The sequence below is a fragment of the Lacerta agilis genome, chromosome 2 (genome assembly GCF_009819535.1).
Source record: "Lacerta agilis isolate rLacAgi1 chromosome 2, rLacAgi1.pri, whole genome shotgun sequence".
NCBI classification, from domain to species: Eukaryota; Metazoa; Chordata; class Lepidosauria; order Squamata; family Lacertidae; genus Lacerta; species Lacerta agilis.
Window position 1 is genome coordinate 114,086,147 of NC_046313.1, and position 15,593 is coordinate 114,101,739.

Below are 15,593 nucleotides of genomic sequence, written 5' to 3' on the forward strand. Positions count from 1 at the left end.
CTAAAATTTCCTCCTTGTATGAATTCTTTGGTGTCTAGTAAGGCTACTACTGTCACTGAAGCTTCTCCCACACTCCGAACATGTATATGGTTTTTCTCCTGTGTGAGTTCTTTGATGTAACGTAAAAGTGCCATTCTGAGTGAAGCTCTTGCCACACTCCAAGCATTTATAAGGTTTCTCTCCTGTGTGCAGTCTTTGATGCACAGTAAGCTGCCAACTGTGGCTGAAGCTCTTTCCACACTCCAAACATGTATATCGTTTCTCCCCTGTATGAATTATTTGATGCCGGGAAAGGGAGTAGAGTTGACCAAAACTCTTGCCACATTCCCAGCATTTATAAGGTTTGCTGCCTCGATGAGTCTGTTGATGTTTAGTAAGTCCACTGACCTGAGTGAAGCTCTTTCCACACTCAGAACATGTATGCGGTTTCTCCCCTGTATGAATTTGTTGATGCGTGGTAAGGTTGTAACTGTAGCTGAAGCTCTTTCCACACTCTGGACATGTATAGGGTTTCTCTCCTGTATGAGATCTTTTATGCGACGTAAGGCCACAATTCTTCCTGAAGCTCCTTCCACACTCTGAACATGTATACGGTTTCTCCCCTGTATGAGTTCTTAGGTGGTTAGTAAGGGTACCACTGTGACTGAAGCCCCTTCCACACTCTGAACATGTATAAGGTCTCTCCCCTGTATGAGTTCGTAGATGCAAGATAAGGGTACTGCTCGAACAGAAGCTCTTTTGACATTCAAAACATTTATAACGTTTCTCTCCTGTATGAGTTCTTTGATGTAAGGTGAGGCCACCACTTTGAGCGAAGCTCTTTCCACACTCTGAACATGTATACGGTTTCTCCCCTGTATGAATTCTTTGATGTGACTTAAAGTTGCTACACTGACGAAAGCTCTTTCCACACTCGGAACATGTATACGGTTTCTCCCCTGTATGAGTTCTTTGATGTGTGGTAAGCTGGCCATTCCGACTGAAGCTCTTTCCACACTCGGAACATGTATACGGTTTCTCCCCTGTATGAGTTCGTTGATGCGATGTAAGGCTGTGACTATGACTGAAGGGCTTTCCACACTCGGAACACGTATACGGTTTCTCCCCTGTATGAGTTCTTCGGTGTCTCCTATGGGAACTACTGGCACTGAAGCTCTTTCCACACACTGTACATGTATACGCTTTCTCCCCTGTGTGCACTCTTTGATGTGAAGTAAGAGTTGAGCGACTACCCAATCTCTTTCCACACACTGTACATTCATGCTTTTTCTCCTCTCTGCGAATTTGATTTTCAGCACCCTGGGATGTACCAGAGTTACCCTCCGCCTTCTGCTTTCGTCTCCCCTCTTGCATGCTGCCTCCATCTTGAACCCTCAGCTTCCTTTGCTCCTCCTCCTCTTTGGCTCTTTGTGGTGACACTTCTGATTGTTCTCCTTCTGCCAGAATCCCTTCAACATCTCCTGAAGGAGTAAAAAGGCAAACTGATGAAATGCTAAAGGAGATTCTTCACCCCAATCATTCAGTCTGGACACTGAGATCCAGGTCCCAGGGCCTTCTGGTGGTTCCCTCACTGAGAGAAGTGAAGTTACAGGGAACAAGGCAGAGGGCCTTATGGGTAGTGGTGCCCACCCTGTGGAACGCCCTCTCATCAGATGTCAAATAAACAACTATACAACTTTTAGAAGACATCAGAAGGCAGCCATATATAGGGAAGTTTTTAATGTCTAATGTTTTATTGTGCTTTTATATTTGTTGGAAGCCAGCTAGAGTGGCTGGGGCAACCCAGTCAGATCCGTGGGGTACAAATAATGAAAGTATTAATATTAGTATTATTATTTATTGAGTTTATATACCGCCCTATACCCGGAGGTCTCAGTGTGGTTCACAGAAATGATCACACCATATATAACCAGAATAAAAACAACATCCCAACAACACCCCCCCAAAAGAGCCACATTTGAAAAAGGCTATAGGATGTCAAACATATCAAGCAAAAACCTGGTTAATAAGGAACAACTTTGCATGGCACCAAAGGTGTATACCCCTTCACGGATCACTGCCTTGTCATGGCGAAGGGGCTTGAATAACTAAGAGAAGCTATGACCTATGCCGTGCAGGGCCACCCGAGACAGACAGGTCAGCCAAGAGTTTAGACTAAATGTGATCCACCTGGAGAAGGAACTGGCAACCCACTCCAATATTTTGCCATGAAAGCTCCATGGACATAAAAAAATGAAAAGCTGTAAGAAGTGAGCGTTTCCAAGGCATCCTCTGGTTCATGCGGTCATGGGCAGTCAGACACGACTAAGACGAGTAAACAACAACAAAGGTGGATAAGGAAGGCGCCAGGCGAACTTCCCTGGGGAGAGCATTCCAAAGAAGGGGAGCCATTGCCTAGGTTTAATGCTTTTCCACGGCCAACATCCCTCCATGTCTCCATCTCCATTTCCTGGAACTCACCAGATCTTTCTGAGGGTCCTGGGAGAGAACAGCCAGAGGTTGTGGGGAGGGATGCAGGAGGCAGCCTGACCAGGTCAACCGTCCACCTTCCTCCTTCCATCCCCGCTACGTTTGCAGGATCAGCCTCTTCCATCCTTCCTGAGAAGCTCAGAAGCTGCAGGTTCCTGGGAGGGAGGAAGAAGCAAAGGGAGCCTCAGAGTCCCGGCAGGCATTTTCCTGCTCAATACGATTTGCTGGTGAATAATAACCCAGCCAAGCTGTGGAGCTCCAACTTGCAGTTTCTTTGGTAAAAGAGGAGCACCTTCCTCCTGGGCCCCAACAGCTGAGGAAAGTGGATTTATGTCTGAAACAGGATCTTCTCCCAACCACCATTAAAAACACCCCTTTCCTCAGAGCATCTCCTTAGCAGGCAGAAAGCCCCACATTCCGTCCCCAGACAGGACTGAGACTCAGCTCCTGAAAACCCCTTGCTCAGGGGGAGCAGGGCTATTTGGGGGCAGCTCACTGGGCTTGGAGCCCCCAGATCTGCTGCAGCAGTTCATTTTACAGCTAATGGTTCTCCTTTTCCCATCCTTAAAGTCTTCCTTCCTTCATCTCCCCCAACACCTTGGTTCCTTCCTAGGGCTGGTCTGCTATACAGAGAGACTGCGCCCTCCTTGGGTGCCTTCCTCCTGAACCCCAAAGGCATCTTAAGAAGGAAAAAAAGAGTCCATGCCTCGTAGTGTTGAAATGAGTTTACAGCTGATCCTGCCGTCTCTACCCAACATTGACCCCTCTTTCTGCAAAACATCAACGCCTCCCTCCTCCTCTTCCCAGAGCTCTCCTGCCTCCTTTCCTTTGTGGGGTTTCCTGCCCCACCCTAAAACTCCCTCTCCCCCCCCCCCGCCTTGCCTTCTTGCCTTGCTCTCCTCCTGGGGCGCCCCTGCACCCCTTAAAGCCTTTTGCACTCATCGCAGCTCTTTGGGGGCTGAATTGGGGGTGTAGCCCCATGCATTTTCCCTCCCATCGCTGCCTCTTTGCAAAACCGCCTTCTTCAAGAGGCCTTCTCTCCTGCAAAGCCCCCCTACCCCCAAAAAACCAACCTTGCAAAAAGCACAGTCTTCCGAGCTGCAAAATTTTCTCCTCTCAGCTTTTCAAATACAGGAGGATGTAACAAACTGAGGAAGAAGTGACACTTTCCGCCTCCCCCTGGAAGTCCTCTGTCACAATATAATCGCTGCCTTTAACCATGGAACGGCCAGTGTCTCTCCCACCCCCCACCCGAACTGTATGGTGCTGGGGACATTGCGGATTCTGCCTATGGGACCCCACAAAGCGCCCCCTCATAGCGAGCTTGATAATGAGCCCTTACCAGTGTTTGGTTGCATTAATTTGGACCTTTCATCCACTTGCGTCCAGTCTCCCAGCTTGGAGTATACCAGGGGGCCAGTCGGGGTCCACAAAGTGGAAGAGGGCACTCAGGAATATTAATATGATTATTAGTAGCATTGCTAGTAGTATTATCATTGTTAGCCTGTCTGTATAAGGCCTCAGCCACACTTGGACTTTGAAGGTGGACTTGGAAGTTGCTTGTTTCTCCTTTTTGTTTAAAACCTCTTCTGCCCAGAACTGCTCTTGCAGAAACTGCTGTTTAATTGAAACACAAATAATTTAAAATGTGTGTGTTGGGGGTGGTGGTGTTATTGGGTTGTTTTTGTTTGTGTTTCGATTATGCCCTTCCATTGGGATAATATGTCTTGCCCCCATACAAAGGGTAAAAGACCTATGTATGTATTATTTTAGCGGAATTACACACAGAATGCATTATGGGAAATGTAAATATTCGGGGAAATAACCTTTGCAAAAGCGTGTGCATTAGGAGAAATCAGCACCAAAATGCTGGCCAATTTTCAAGAGCTCCATTTAAAAATAATAAGAGGTGAAAATCTGAATAAAGTGACGACTAGAAAAAGGAGACACAGAAAAAAGCTTACATTGAAACGGTTTCCCTAATAGGGTTTTTTTTTTTAATCCCTCCCGCAGGACCCCCACTCTCCGCTCCCCAAGTTATCATATATGATGATATTATGACGCACCTCCAGCGCCTCCGCGAGGAAGGACAGCCGTTGCCAGGAGCAGCATCTCCCTCGGGAAAGCGGGACAGGAAGCGGAAGCTCCTATTCTCCCGACAGTCTTTCCCCCCCCCTCCACTCTAGGAATCTCCGCTCTGTCGCTGCTGCTCTTAACCGTTTCGGGGCCGAGCGGCAGGAGCCTCTGGGCTGCTCCGGGCAGAGAGCGAGGGGAGGCGGTCGCCGCGCCTCCGGAAAGCTCTGCTGGATCAAAAAAGTTTTATTTTTATATTTTTATTTTATAAAAACATTTTATTTCCAATTTTCAAAAGTGTTTTTTCAGAGTCCTCAAAGCATTGCCATTCCTTCCTTAATTTCTGCTTTGAGTGGTGTCTTATGGCTTCCGTTAGTTTGTCCAAGTCTATAAATTCACACAATCCAGTCTTCTTTTGTGGGGATAATGTCCCCTTTCCAATTTTTAGCAAGTAATAATCTGGCTGCAGCTATGACATATAAGAATAACCTTTTGTTATCCTGTGGTGTGTCCTTTCCTATAATGCACATTATGTATGCCTCTGGATTTTTTTTAAATAGGAGAATCTTTTTTAGCTCTTTATGGATACACCCCCCAAAATTTATTAATTTTCTCACAGTGCCACCATACATGTATCATTGTTTCCTCTGAATTATTGCATTTCCAACATTGCTTGGATTTGAGTTTATGTATCTTGGCTAGTTTGGAAGGTGTCTTATACCACCTGTATAACATTTTCATTAAGTTTTCCTTGAGAGTAAAGCAGGCAGTAAATCTGATATCTAACCTCCAGAGTCTCTGCCACTGTTCCATCTCTTTTGTGGAATGGATGTGCTGGGCCCATTTAACAATTACATCCTTTACTTCCTCGTCTTTTAGATCCCATTCCAATAACAGGTCACAAGTTTTAGATAATAATTTTTTGTCATTTCGTACTAATACTTTTTGTAATTTGGATTCCTCTTTCCCAAAGCCAATTTTCTTTTATCTGAATTAAAAACGTTGCTCGATTGGTGATATTGAAGCCAATCGGTGAGGGAGTGACTTATCTCTCCGAATGTTTTCAATTTCAGAGATCCTTGGTCATCTTTTAATAGTTGACTATAGGTTGCCCAATTTCCCTCCATATTTACTTGTTTGACTGCAGAAGCCTATACTGGGGACAGCCACCATGGCGTTTGGGGTTCTAATAACGGTTGGTATTTTGTCCACAGTTTATAAAGAGCATTTCTGACTATATGATTAGTGAACACTGGTTTTCTAACTTTGCAGTCACGTTTTACCATGAAGCAAGAATCTTGCCACAAGGGCAAACCAAATGCTGCAGCCCCAATTGCCAGGCATTTCTTTGTACTTAGATAGCATCTTTGATCCAACCCAGGAGTTGGTAAACAACTTGGTTCTGGGGTTAGGATGCTAAATCCTACCTCCCTGCTATCTTCTGTTTCATGACTTCCTGTTCCTGGCCATCTATCCTGTCCCTTTGATGTGTGGGAATGCAAGAAACTTTCTTGGGTTCTTTTATGGGTCTTTGTTAACATGATCTCAACCATGTGGAGACTTCTGGAGGTGTGCTGGTTTAATCTGACTGGATGGTTTGAACTCTGTGACGTGTTTTCCTTTGGTTAATAAAACACCCTGGTGGGAGTTCAGGGGGGAGCATTCTTCTCTCCTTCTGACTCTTGCCAAGAGGCTTCCTGGTTCAAGCGCTGGCTCTGTGTCTTTCTTTCTCAAATTCCTTTCTCACTTGCACTCATGCAAACAAATGTGAAACCCCACAGAACACTCTGTGGACTTTGACCTTATTGTAGCCAAGGTATGCATGCCATCTATACCTGTTGTTGCAACTCTCCAAATCAAGTATACCTGTTTTCTCTAACAAGATCCAATCCTTAATCCAACATAGGCACGAGGCTTCGAAATATGTTCCTAAATCGGGGAGTGCGAAACCTCCCCTTTCTTTTTTGTCCATCAGTAATTTGTATTTTATGCGGGGTTTCTTACCCTGCCATATGAACCTTTTCAGATCTCTCCGGCAATCGTCAAAGTATTCTGGAAAGCAATTTTAACAACAAAATGCTTTGCAAACAAGTCACAGTGAGCTACCATTGGTTCTACCACCTCCTTCGGGCCAGCCTGTAAAAGGCCCAGTACAACTCGGAAAAGGATGCAATGGAGGCAGCTGCCTTCACTGCCACTAGGTAGACTCAATAGTGAGCCCTTACCAGTGTCTGGTTGCATAATTCGGATCTTTCATCCACTTGTGTTCAAGCCATCTCCTAGCTACTTTCCTCCCCCTAAGGCTAAGCTCTGGAGTATACCAGGGGGGCAAAGGGGTTCCTTAAACTGGGAGAGGGCACTCAGGGGTGATCGTGCCAATAGCCTGTGACAACCCCCCAAAGCTGTTTGGAATCCCACTGGATTCATCAGCTTCTGAGGGCAGACCTTCCTTACAGGTCCCCCGGTTCTGTGGAGGGAAAAAGGTGCTGACACCCTAAATCTCAACAGGAAGTGATCTGAGCATGATGAGGGACTGATGTCAATGTCCCCAACCTTCAAATCACCCTCTTCTTGCCCAATCAAGAAAACAAGGTCTAGAGTCCGGCCTGCCATGTGTGTTTGGCTGGTGAAATGTTGGGACAGCCATAAACTGGCAATCCACTCCAATATTTTGCCATGAAAGCTCCATTTCTTCTTATTTTTCCCTCCTAATTCTATAATTAGTTCATAAATGTTACATCAAACCTGCTAATGTTTTGACCTTTTCACAGTGTTGCTTACAAGAGTCTATAAAGTTTTCCCATTCTGGACAGTAAGAGCTGTTTGACAGTGGAATTTGCTGCCAAGGAGTGTGGTGGAGTCTCCTTCTTTGGAGGTCTTTAAGCAGAGGCTTGACAGCCATCTGTCAGGAATGCTTTGATGGTGTTTCCTGCTTGGCAGGGGGTTGGACTGGATGGCCCTTGTGGTCTCTTCCAACTCTATGATTCTATGATTCTATGATTGATTTCTTTCTCATCTTGGTGTCTGATCTTCACAGTAGTTTAGCCATTTCCGCATAGTCATCTTAGTTATCCATTCTTCTTTCATTGGGACCTTGACTTCTTTCCCCATGTGGGCTAGTAGCATTCTGGGCGCTGTAGTCGCATAAACAGTCTCTTTTGCTTCCTTGGCAATTCAAAAGACCTTTCATTGCCTACAGACAGCCACCCAATCTCAAACAACACAATAATACAGCAAGTGGACTTAACATGGACACTGGTTACCATAGTCTGCAATAAACCCAGATGCCAACTTTGCTGCCACATACACCTAGACAACACCATTACTGGCCCCAACAACATCAAACATACCATCATAGGAGAACAATTTAATCTCCCAGGACATTCTATACAAGATCTCAAAGTAACTGTCTTATTATAAAATAATTTCAGAAATGGACTGGAAAGAAGTGGCTGAATTGCAACTAATCACCAAACTTAGAACCATGGAGAGACCTGGTGTGAATAGAGACATTGGATTCTTATCTCATTATACACGATAAAGCTATTTTTAGCCATCTCACCCCCTTGCTTTTTCCTGTAAGACCAATTGCAGTCGTTAACAGTCTCAACAGGTTTACCACACCTATCAGCCTATCACCCATTCCCACCACCCTTCTGAGTAATACCCCTCCCCACCCTCTCTCTCTCTATATATATAAGGGTCTGCTGACTTCTGTTTCAGTTTATCTGAAGAAGTGTGCATGTACATGAAAGCTCATACCAATAACAAACTTAGTTGGTGCTACTGGAAGGATTTTTAAAAATTTGTTATAACATTAAACATTTTTTTAAGTTCATTGTATATCGTTTTACTTTTTTACATGTCCACCACGTATGGTGTTAAAAATTTATTTCCAGCATAAATTAGAGGTATCTTTATACATTTTAGCAAGCTTTCCTGGAGTCAAATACTATCGGTACATCATCTTCATATAATTTTCTTTTAATGAACTACATGCCGTGAATTTTAAAATCTCTTTCACAGCTTTCCCCATAATTCAAGTGGTATATTGGCTTTGTGGTAGTGAGAATGCCTGAATCTCTGGCACCGAGTATCTGAGCTGAGGGCGTCCCCATCCAGGAGGGTCTTCATAGCCCTTTCCAATATCTCCCAAGTGGGGCAGTTGGGGGATTTGGACAGCAGCTTCCAATATGCCTGAAGGGTTGTCCAACCCCCCTCCCATGCACAGCCTCTTTTTCCATTCTTTCCAGGTTCTGCTTTAAGGCAAAGGCTGGCCAAGGGAGCGTGGACCTCAAGGGGGCTGAGCCAGAGGTGGGGGGGGGGGACCTCAGGTCCTGCTCCAAACAGCTCTGGGTTGGAGCAGGATCTGGCCCCAGCCTCCCTGCCTGCTTCCTTCCATGCATCCAATCTCTGCAGCCTCTCTTCTGCAAAAGGACCAAGCACAAGGCAAGAGGGAGGAGGGGCACTTGCTCTGGAGGACCAAGCTGCTCCTCCAGTTTCCTGCCTCTCTAGGATTCCTGCAATTCATATTTAACCCTTTGAAGACCAGGCAGCTGGGGTGGAAAGAAATCTCTCCCTTCTGGGGACTCTGATCTCTACCTTCACAATGTTGGGACTTCTTAGGCAGCAGTGAGAGGCAGTGTAGTGTAGTGGTTAGAGTGCTGCTCTATGGTCTTGGGAGACCAGGGATCAAATTCCCCACCAGGTGGCCATGGGGCCACTCAATGCCTCTCAGCCTAGCCTGCCTCACAGGGTTGTTGTAGGGGATTAAAGGAGGAGAGGAAGGACCATTTATTAATATGCTACCTCCAGCTCCTTGGAGGAAAAGGCAGGATATTGAATTGAAGAATTGTAAAATTGGAATGGATTCCGATGCTCATCTAGTCCAACCCCCCATATATTTGTGGGGGTTGTTTTCATTTTTATTATGTATTTTTTGGTTTTATATCTTGATTTATTCTGAGAGCCCTGCATATAGGATGGTTTATAAATTCATACAACAACAGCAACAACAACAACAATAGGGCATTGGGACGATTTTATTTTGTTTTTTTTAAGATTGCATGTTTGTGTCTGGGCAGCTGCCATATAACAGTGTAGTTGGAAGGGACCACAAAGGTCCTATAGTCCAAACCCCTGCAATGCAGGAATTTCAGCTAAAGCATCCCTGGCAGATTGCCATCCAACCTCTGCTCAAAAACCTCCAAGGAAGAAGAGACCGTTCACTGTGATGGAACTGTATCTGAGCCAGATGGCACTCTTAGTGAGGAAAGGATCTGTAACATCCAAGACCTTTTGGGAAATCCTGCAGAGTTCAGGCAAGCAGATAGGAAGGAAAAGCATCATTTCCTCTTTCACTGCATTTAACCCTCAGGGGACCAAAATCTCTTTTGCCTGGGGAATCCACAAACTGAATTTATCCGCTTTTCCCTGAAATTAAGCACCTGTTGGGAACAGTAGGACTGACTCATGAGAAAACCTGCACCCAAGCAAGTTGTAAACAGCTCCTTAGGAATTGCATACTTGTTTTGCTATTACATCTTTTGTACGGGTTTATTATTTTGTTCCCTAAAATTCACATGCAGCTTTACTATACATATATGTTTGGGATTTTTTAAATCCACGGTTCAGGAAAAATAAAACAATGACAATATGCAGATGAAGGTGAAGAAACACAAACCCTGAAACCCTTTAACCTATTAACACTCTAGACACAGGCTTGAAAATCAAGCCTTCAGTACTGTTCTCATTCTCTCTTGACTGCACATTGTGGTTTAGTATCCAGTATGTTTTTCAACAGTATTTGTTTATTAGAGGTATTATCTGAGGGGCTGTACTCTCATTGCATCTACTTTACATATGTCAACCGAATACCAGTGAATGCATTTGTTTCTATGAAAAATATCAGATCAATTCCACCATGAAAAGAAAATAGAATTATGTTGTTGTTTAGTTGGGTCCGACTCTTCGTGACCCCATGGACCAGAGCAGGCCAGGCATGCCTATCCATCACTGCCTCCCGCAGTTTGGTTCAAACTCATATTAGTAGCTTCCTGAGTCCAACCATCTCGTCCTCTGTCGTCCCCTTCTCCTTGTGCTCTCAGTCTTATAGCTATGTAAAATTAACTCTGATAAGGAGAACAACATGTAACACAGCCACTAAAAGGAATAAAAATTTTAATGGAAGCAAGTTCTAATTCTGAACACAATCATTGGCTTACTCTCTGTAGGAGTTATTTGATATGATTAAAGATCTTCCCACACTCCAACTTTTCTGTTTCCTTGTACGAGTATAAGTGGAGCCGTATTTGCCCCTACGGGTCTCACAGTTGCGCCCGGTGAGAAAACATGGAAGCAGAAAAGACACCTGTGGCTGCTGGCTCAGAGAGAGAAAGATTTGTTTTCTGCATGCAGAGTTACTGCGGTGTTCAGAAAGCCAAGCAAGTACAAAAAAGTCAATTTTCAGACAGTTCTTATAGACAGTTCCCTGACTCTGCCTCTTGTACATCCTTGTCATTTAAGGAACATTTCCTGTTGTACATATAAGGCAAAAGGACATTTAGCCCTGAGTGGTTCATGCGCACTCCAGCAAGGCCATCCTATCTCTGACCAAGACAACAATTCCTCTCTGTGCAAGAACAGTTACTCTCTGTGCAAGGTCGATGTTCTACTGTTATCTCCAGACTCTTAGTCATTGCTGGCCAGAAAGAAGTGCAATGCAGATCAAAGTTCACAGCTTTACAGAGAGGTTCCTAAAGAAAACTTAAAAAGTTCTTTTATACTTCTGGACTAACAATACATTCAGGTAAATATATACAGGTTAGCTAATTAACCCTTTAACTTTTCAGTTTAGTAAGGGAGTCCTTGCCACGAAAGTTCTTTGCATTGGCCCAAGATTTCTAAGATTTCCTCCCTGTATGAGTTCTTTGGTGTCTAGTACGGCTACTACTGACACTGAAGCTTTTACCACACTCCCGAACATGTATACGGTTTTTCTCCTGTGTGAGTTCTTTGATGTACGTAAGGGAGCCGCTGCAACTGAAGCTCTTTCCACACTCCAAGCATTATAAGGTTTTCTCTCCTGTGTGCACTCTTTGATGCACTGTAAGGTCCCAACTGTGGCTGAAGCTCTTCCCCACTCCAAACATATATATCGTTTCTCCCCTGTATGAATTCTTTGATGTCGGAAAGGGAGCCGAGTTCACCAAAACTCTTGCCACATCCCAGCATTTATACGGTTTGCTGCCTCGATGAGTCTGTTGATGTTGAGTAAGTCCACTGATCTGAGTGAAGCTCTTTCCACACTCAGAACATGTATGCGGTTTCTCCCCTGTATGAATTCGTGATGCATGGTAAGGTTGAAACTGTAGCTGAAGCTCTTTCCACACTCCAAACATGTATAGGGTTTCTCTCCTGTATGAGATCTTTTATGTGATGTAAGACTACAATTGTTACTGAAGCTCCTTCCACACTCTGAACATGTATACAGTTTCTCCCCTGTATGAGTTCTTTGGTGCTTAGTAAGGGTACCACTGTGACTGAAACTCCTTCCACACACTGAACATGTATAAGGTCTCTCCCCTGTATGAGTTCGTAGATGCAAGATAAGGGAACAACTGTGACTGAAGCTCTTTTGACATTCAAAACATTTATAACGTTTCTCTCCTGTATGAGTTCTTTGATGTGAGATAAGGCCACTACTTCGACTGAAGCTCTTTCCACACTCTGAACATGTATGCGGTTTTTCCCCTGTATGAGTTCTTTGATGCGAGGGTAAGGCCACCACTTTGAGTGAAGCTCTTTCCACACTCTGAACATGTATAAGGCTTCTCCCCTGTATGAGTTCTTTGATGCGCGTAAGCTGGCACTCCGACTGAAGTCTTTTCCACACTCGGAACATGTATACGGTTTCTCCCCTGTATGAGTTCGTTGATGCGACGTAAGGCTGTGACTATGACTGAAGGTCTTTCCACACTCGGAACACGTATACGGTTTCTCCCCTGTATGAGTTCTTCGGTGTCTCTTATGGGAACTCCTGTCACTGAAGCTCTTTCCACACACTGTGCATGTATACGGTTTCTCCCCTGTGTGCACTCTTTGATGAGAAGTAAGAGTTGAGCAACTACCCAATCTCTTTCCACACACTGTACATTCATGCTTTTCTCCTCTCTGCGAATTTGATTTTCACCACCCTGACACGTACCAGAGTCACCCTCCGGCTTCTGCTTCGTCTCCCCTCTTGCCTGCTGCCTCCATCTTGAACCCTCAGCTTCCTTTGCTCCTCCTCCTCTTTGGGCTCTTTGTGGTGACACTTCTGATTCTTCCCCTTCTGCTAGCATCCCTTCAACATCTCCTGATGGAATAAAAAGGCAAACTGATGAAATGCGAAAGAAGATTCTTCACCCAGGTCCCAGGGTCTTGTGGCAGTTCCCTCACTGAGAGAAGTGAAGTTACAGGGAACAAGGCAGAGGGCCTTCTTGGTAGTGGTGCCCACTCTGTGGAACGCCCTCTCATCAGATGTCCAAATAAACAACTATACAACTTTAGAAGACATCTGAAGGCACCCATATATAGGGAAGTTTTTAATGTCCATGTTTTATTGTGACTTTTATATTTGTTGGAAGCTAGCTAGAGTGGCTGGGGCAACCCAGTCAGATCCGTGGTGTACAAATAATGAAAGTATTAATATTAGTAGTATTATTTATTGAGTTTATATAGTTGCCCTATACCCGGAGGTCTCAGCGTGGTTCACTGAAAAGATCACACCATATATATCAGAATAAAAACAACATCCCAACAACACCCCCCACAAAAAAGAACCAAGTTTGAAAAAGGCTGTAGCAAGTCAAACATATCAAGCAAAAACCTGGTTAATAAGGAACACCTTTGCATGGCACCTAAAGGTGTATACTCCTCCATGGATCACTGCCTTGTCATGGCGAAGGGATTGAATAACTAAGAGAAGCTATGACCTATGCCGTGCAGGGGCCACCCAAGACAGATAGGTCAGCCAAGAGTTTTAGACTAAATGTGATCCACCTGGAGAAGAAACTGGCAACCCACTCCAGTATTTTGCCATGAAAGCTCCATGGACATAAAAAAAGGAAAAGCTGTAAGAAGTGAGAGTTTCCAAGGCATGCTCTGTTCATGCGGTCATGGACAGTCAGACACGACTAAGATGAGTAAACAACAACAAAGGTGGATAAGGAAGGCGCCAGGCGAACTTCCCTGGGGAGAGCATTCCAAAGAAGGGGACCCACTGCCTAGGTTAATGCTTTCCCACTGCCAGCATCCCTCCATGTCCCCATCTCCATTCCCTGGAAACTCACCAGATCTCTCTGAGGGTCCTGGGAGAGAACAAGCCAGAGGTTTGTGGGGAGGGATGCAGGAGGCAGCCTGACTAGGTCAACCGTCCATCCTCCTTCCATCCTCGCTACATTTGCAGGATCAGCCTCTTCCATCCTCCGGAGGAGCTCAGAAGCTTGGCAGGTTCCTGGGAGGGAGGAAGAAGCAAAAGGGAGCCTCAGAGACCCTGCAGGCATTTTCCTGCTCAAGACCATTTGCTGGTGAAATGAGAACCAAGCAATGTGTGGAGCTCCGACGTGCAGTTTCTTTGGTAAAAGAGGAGGACCTTCCTCCTGGACCCCACCAATGCAAGGAAAGTGGATTCATGCCTGAAAGAGGATCTTCTTCCCACCAGCATTAAAAACACCCCTTTCCTTTTTTGGCCAGCCTGGAGCTGTGACACGGATGCTCCGTCAGTTCCTCCTCATCCCCTGCAACCCCCACTTTACGGGAAGGGCTGTAGTTTGAGGGCATAGCATCTCCACAGCAGGCAGAAGCCCCACATTCAGTCCCAAGGCAGGATTGAGACTCAACTCCTGAAAACCCTTGCTCAGGGGGAGCAGGGCTATTTGGGGCAGCTCACAGGCCTTGGAGCCCCCAGCTCTACTGCAGCAGTTCATTTTACAGCTAATGGTTCTCCTCTTCCCATCCTTAAAGTCTTCCTCCTTCATCTCTCCCAACACCTTGGTTCCTTCCTAGGGCTGGTCTGCACCTCCTTGGGTGCCTTCCTCCTGAACCACAAAGGCATCGAGAAGGAGAAAAATAGAGTCATGCCTTGTAGTTTTGAAATGAAGTTTACAGCTGATCCTGCCGTCTCTACCCAGCTTGACCCCCCTTTCTCCAAACATCACACACCTCCCTCCTCCTCTTCCGAGCTCTCCTGCCTCCTTTCCTTTGTGGGGTTCCGGCCCCAACCCTAAAACTCCCTCCCACCCCCACCTTGTCTTCTGGCCTTGCTCTCCTCCTGGGGCACCCCGGCACCCCTTAAAGCCTTTTGAAACTCATCGCAGCTCTTTGGGGGCTGAATTGGGGGTGTAGCCCCACGCATGCTCCCTCCCACCTCGGCCCCTTTGCAAAACTGCCCCCTCCAGAGGGCTTCTCTTCTGCAAAGCAGCTGCTCTGACACGGGAGCACCACCCCTCCAAAATACCATCCCATTTTCCTACCTTGCAAAAGGCACAGTCTTAGGAGCTGCAACAATTTCCTCCTCTCAGCTTTTCAATGCAGGAGGATGTAACAAACTGAGGAGGAAGTGACACTTTCCGCCTCCCCCTGGAAGTCCTCTATCATAATATATCGCTGCCTTTAACGCTTTGAAGGGCCAGTGTCTCTCCCACCCCCCACCTGAACAGTATGGTGCTGGGGACATTGCGGATTCTGCCCTTGGGACCCCACAAAGTGCCCCCTCATAGTGAGCTATGGCTGGTTCTACCACCTCCTTTGGGCCAGCCTGTAAATGGCCCCTTACAACACGGAAAAAAAACTCTGCCAGACGACATAATTGAGGATGCAATGGAGGCAGAAAAGTCTGCTTTCTTTGCTGCCTTCACTGCCACTAGGTAGGTTGGATAATGAGCCCTTTCCAGTGTTTGGTTGCATATTTGGATCTTTCATCCACTTGCGTTCAGTCTCCCAGCTTGGAGTATACCAGGGGGCCAGTCGGGCTCCACAAAGTGGGAGAGGGCGCTCAGGAGTATTAGTAT

At 45.7% G+C, this 15,593-nt stretch overlaps 1 protein-coding gene across 1 annotated transcript; it reads right to left on the minus strand.

Annotated features, from left to right (window-relative positions):
- LOC117042507 (gastrula zinc finger protein XlCGF57.1-like) lies at positions 1–4,581 on the minus strand. The gene is made up of 3 exons (XM_033142053.1): positions 4,536–4,581; positions 351–1,460; positions 1–266 (listed from the first exon to the last, which is right to left on the minus strand). Exons 1-3 carry the CDS (start codon positions 4,579–4,581, stop codon positions 1–3), a joined length of 1,422 nt encoding a protein of 473 aa, XP_032997944.1.
- Positions 4,582–15,593: the final 11,012 nt, after the last annotated feature.